Here is a 4,248-nt window from a genome sequence, read left to right on the forward strand (position 1 = left end):
ATTTGGTTCACTAAGTCCAACTCCCATTGGAATAGCTCTAGCCTCCATTGGAAGTTCCATCTCCACTTTAACCCGTCCCAAAATCCACAATCCCCTATAACGGATCCTATTTGGTTTGAAACTGAGAAGAGCCTCGAAAATAGATCTTTTAATGACCTTCCACGCAACCATACATCCTCTTAGAACTGAGTTCCTCTCCCATCACCAATCTCCATAGACAACCATTGATCATATTTTGTCTTGTTGATCCTTGAACTGTATTTGGCAGATATCCTTCCATGCTCCCTCCCCCCGAGTAGGTAACACCTAGGATGACAGCATCACATTGGGGTTCAGGTTGTTACAAGAGCACACCATCTTCTTCTGTAAAGTCCCACATTGGTTGGGAAGGGGAATGAAGCATGCCTTATAAGGATGTGGATACCTCTCCCTAGCATGACGCGTTTTGACGAGTGAGTGTGGGGGGTTTCGGCCATCATCCCTATCGTCAAAGGCAAAACCATGAGGCCTTGTGTGCCAAAGCGGACAATATCGTGTTAGCGGGTGGTCTGGACTGTTACAGATGGTATCAGAGCCGATCCCGGATCGATGTGCCTGCGAGGGCGCTGGACTCCCTTAGGGGGGTGGATTGTAAGGTCCCACATCGGTTGGGGAGGGGAACGAAGCATGCCTTATAAGGATGTGGATACCTTTCCCTAGCATGACGCATTTTGACGAGTGAGTGTGGGGGTTTCGGCCATCATCCCTATCGTCAAAGGTAAAACCGTGAGGCCTTGTGTGCCAAAGGGAACAATATCGTGTTAGCGGGTGGTCTGGGCTGTTACATCTTCCATAAGGGACAATCTTCCTTTGAAAAATACCACCACCACTTAAAAAGAAGGGCTGTGTTACGCACCATAGCATCCCCGATGCCTAATCCACCAAGTTTTTGGGAGCCTACACCACCTCCCACCTGACTATTGCCATACCATTCCTACCATCCTCCTTGCTTCAAAGAAACCTACTCTGTAGAAAAATCATTTTCTCTGCAACAGCCGTTGGCATTTTATACAAACTCAAATAATGGACAGGGAGGCTGTTCAATACAGATTTAATAAGCACTAGCTTACCGGCTCTATTGAAGACCTTGGCTTTCCAAATGCTTAGCTTCTCCACTTTTTCTATAATGAGCTTCCAAGTCTTTACCAACCTCGGGTTTGCTCCTAGCAAGATCCCCAAGTATTTCACCTGAAGAGAGGCTATCTTACAGCCCAGCACTCTACACATACGCTGTACCCACAGATCATCACAATTAATGAGAATCAAGGTAGACTTATCAAAATTAATACTCAGTCCCGGCATAAGTTCAAAACAACGAAGGATCCTCCTGTAATTCTTAATGGTCTCTTCCTCATGGGGGCAGAACAAGACAGTACCGTCTGCAAACTGAAGATGAGACAGCTCAACATGATCTCTACCCACCAGTAATGGTGAGATTCGCCCATTTCTCACCGCCTCCCTAAGCATCCTATGTTGAACGTCAACGACAAGTACAAATAGAAATGGAGACAGTGGATCACCCTGTCGCAAACCCCTTTCCATTTTAAAAGGCTTAGATGGCGATTCGTTTATCAGCACTGACATAGAACTCATACTTACACACTCTATTACCCAACTCCTTCATCTTCGTCCAAAGCCCATCTTTTGCAACACACGGTTTACAAAGCTCCACTTGATTCTATCATGCTTTCTGGAAATCTAGCTATATTATCACCACTTCCTTCTTCCTCATTTTAATCCATTGAACAGTTTCGCATGCAATAAGAGCCCCGTCATGAATCTTTCGTTCCTTGAGAAAAGCACTCTGAGTCTCACTTACTAGTCGTGGCATGATTGCTCGCATCCTCCTCACCAGCATTTTTGAAATGACTTTATACACACAACCTATCATATTGATCGGTCTCAGGTTTTTTGATCTCCTTTGCACCAGTAAACTTAGGGGCCAACGTCACCCAAGTGAGATTCGCATCCGCCGGTTGCTTGGAAGTCAGGAAGAAATCCATCATCGTCGTCGTAAATTCAGAGCCAATTTCAGCCCAATACCTCTTTATAAAGTTTATGTTGTACTCATCACTTTCTGGAGCCTTGGATGATTCGCAATCCCACACTGCTTCTTTAATCTCCTCAGGAGTCGGTTACACCTCCAACACCAAAGCATCCTCTTCACCAATCATATCCACCAAATCATCCCTGAACCCCAACAAAGGAGACTCTTCCCGATGATATAAATTTTTGTAAAAGTTTCTAATCTCAATCTTGATCCTAGCTTGATTCCTTATCAACCTTCCATTAATGAGTAGCGCATCAATTCTGTTGTTTCTCCTTCTCGCAGAGGCTAGGTTGTGGAAATACCTCGTGTTCTTATCAATGTCCTTTACATGTCTAGAACGCGACATCTGCTTCCAATGTAGCTTCTTCCTTCCATACCATTTCTCACAGCAAGTCACAAGCGCCTTTCTTATTGCCTCCACTGTTCCATCATTAACAGCGTCACCCACCGTGTCATCAATCTTCTTGATCTCTTCCTCAAATTTCATGATTTTTCTATCCATGTCACCAAATTTATCTTTATGCCATCTTCCCAGAGGACCTGTCATAGCCTTCAATTTATCTGTAAATTGCACCTCACCTATGCCTCTCCATTCCTCCTTAACCATTCTGAGGAAATCTTCATGTGTAAACCACAAATCAAGGCTTCTGAACGACCTTGGCCCATCTCTTTGTCTCATATCTTCTACTATAATTGGACAATGGTCAGACAAGCCCCTAGGACCACCACGTAACCAAGTTTATAGAAACTTTTTCAGCCATTCCAGGCTAACCAGGACCCTATCAATACGGCTCCATGATCGACCTCTGAACCATATAAATTTGCGATCAGTAATCGGTAAGTCCACCACACCCATGTTATGTATCCGATTCTTGAAGTCTTCAGCAGACAAGGGTAAGCTATCAATGCCCCGTCTTTCTTCTACCTGTACAGTCTCATTAAAGTCTCCCATAAACAACAGGGGACCTGGCATAACCCTGCTATGAAACTTAACTCCTTCCATACAACAAGCTTCTCATCTCTAACATGTGCACCATATACCAAAATAAAAGTACAATTAAAATTATACTTCACTAGCTCCCCTTCAACACACAACCATCTTTCCCCTTTATGGCTATTTCTTATTTTAAAAAATTCATCATCCCATATTAATAGCAACTCACTAGATGCACCATTAGATTCAACAAAGTCCCACCCCGCACAACTATTTCCCCAAATTTTTGGTATATCAAATTTAGTCACTAACTGTCTTTTTGTCTCCACTAGGCCTAACATGTTTAATCTAATAAATTTTTTTTTCGGGTCTTTGATCATCCTCAACTTTCCGTTACCCCTCAACCCCCTGATATTCGAAGAACTAAAAATTATTTCAATAAATTATAGCACACCTTTTAATGAGTTTTGGGTCTACTCCTCCTCGCTTTTGCCTTTTATTTTGCCAAGCGTTTATTCAGAGCAATTTCTTCGTTCTGCTGTTGAAGAATCGTCATAATGTCATCTTTTTTATTATACAATACTGCTTTTGACTCTGTTGCTAGTTCCGAAGTTTTTTGTTTTTTGCAAGCTGCTCTCCAATGTAACACCCTCATTATTATTGGCTTCATCATCATTGGCATGTGCTGCGTCTTCCAAGTTGTCCTCGTCTTCGTCATATCTATCTTCGTCATTAGGCATTAATAAATTTCTGTCAACACAAGATTTCATACCCAGTCCAGACTTCCCAAGCTCTTCATCATCTTCACCATTGTATTAATCAGCATCACCATGTCTTACCTCAGCATTAATTTTTATTTTGTTTAATAATGATTCAAATATAATTTTTGATAATGGGATAATGAAAATTAGATATATTTGATTAAATAATAATTTTAGGATAAATTACTCTGTTAATTCTTTTAGTTTTACTAAATTTGTAATTGAATTCTTACATTGTAAAAATTTTTAAATGAGTTTCTACATCAATTTTAAATTTGTAATCACATCCTTATCGTTTCAAAAACATTTAATTTAATTACTTAATAGAATATATTGAAACATATTTTTAGTGGTGTGATATGAAAGAAAATACTTTTGTAATATTTATTTTTTAAAAGGATTTAATTATAAATTTAAAATTTGTATAGAAATTTAATTAAAAAATATTAAAATATAAAAATTTA

General features: G+C 40.3%; 1 protein-coding gene across 1 annotated transcript; it reads right to left on the reverse strand.

Moving 5' to 3' along the window:
* Nucleotides 1–2,174: 2,174 nt before the first annotated feature.
* On the reverse strand, nucleotides 2,175–3,763 carry LOC130949997 (uncharacterized). Its single transcript, XM_057878573.1, has 3 exons — nucleotides 3,602–3,763; nucleotides 2,902–3,014; nucleotides 2,175–2,805 (listed from the first exon to the last, which is right to left on the reverse strand). Exons 1-3 carry the CDS (start codon nucleotides 3,761–3,763, stop codon nucleotides 2,175–2,177), a joined length of 906 nt encoding a protein of 301 aa, XP_057734556.1.
* Nucleotides 3,764–4,248: the final 485 nt, after the last annotated feature.

This window comes from Arachis stenosperma, chromosome 9 (genome assembly GCF_014773155.1).
Source record: "Arachis stenosperma cultivar V10309 chromosome 9, arast.V10309.gnm1.PFL2, whole genome shotgun sequence".
NCBI lineage: Eukaryota > Viridiplantae > Streptophyta > Magnoliopsida > Fabales > Fabaceae > Arachis > Arachis stenosperma.

What these genes read in the sequence shown, in the direction of transcription:
- LOC130949997 (XM_057878573.1), bottom strand. Translation starts at nt 3,763, where the DNA reads ATGCCTAATGACGAAGATAGATATGACGAAGACGAGGACAACTTGGAA. An exon ending in ACAGAGTCAAAAGCAGTATT is followed by an intron (nt 3,015 to 3,601) that starts GTATAATAAAAA and finishes GAGACTGTACAG; the next exon opens with GTAGAAGAAAGACGGGGCAT. An exon ending in ACTGATCGCAAATTTATATG is followed by an intron (nt 2,806 to 2,901) that starts GTTCAGAGGTCG and finishes TGGTGGTCCTAG; the next exon opens with GGGCTTGTCTGACCATTGTC.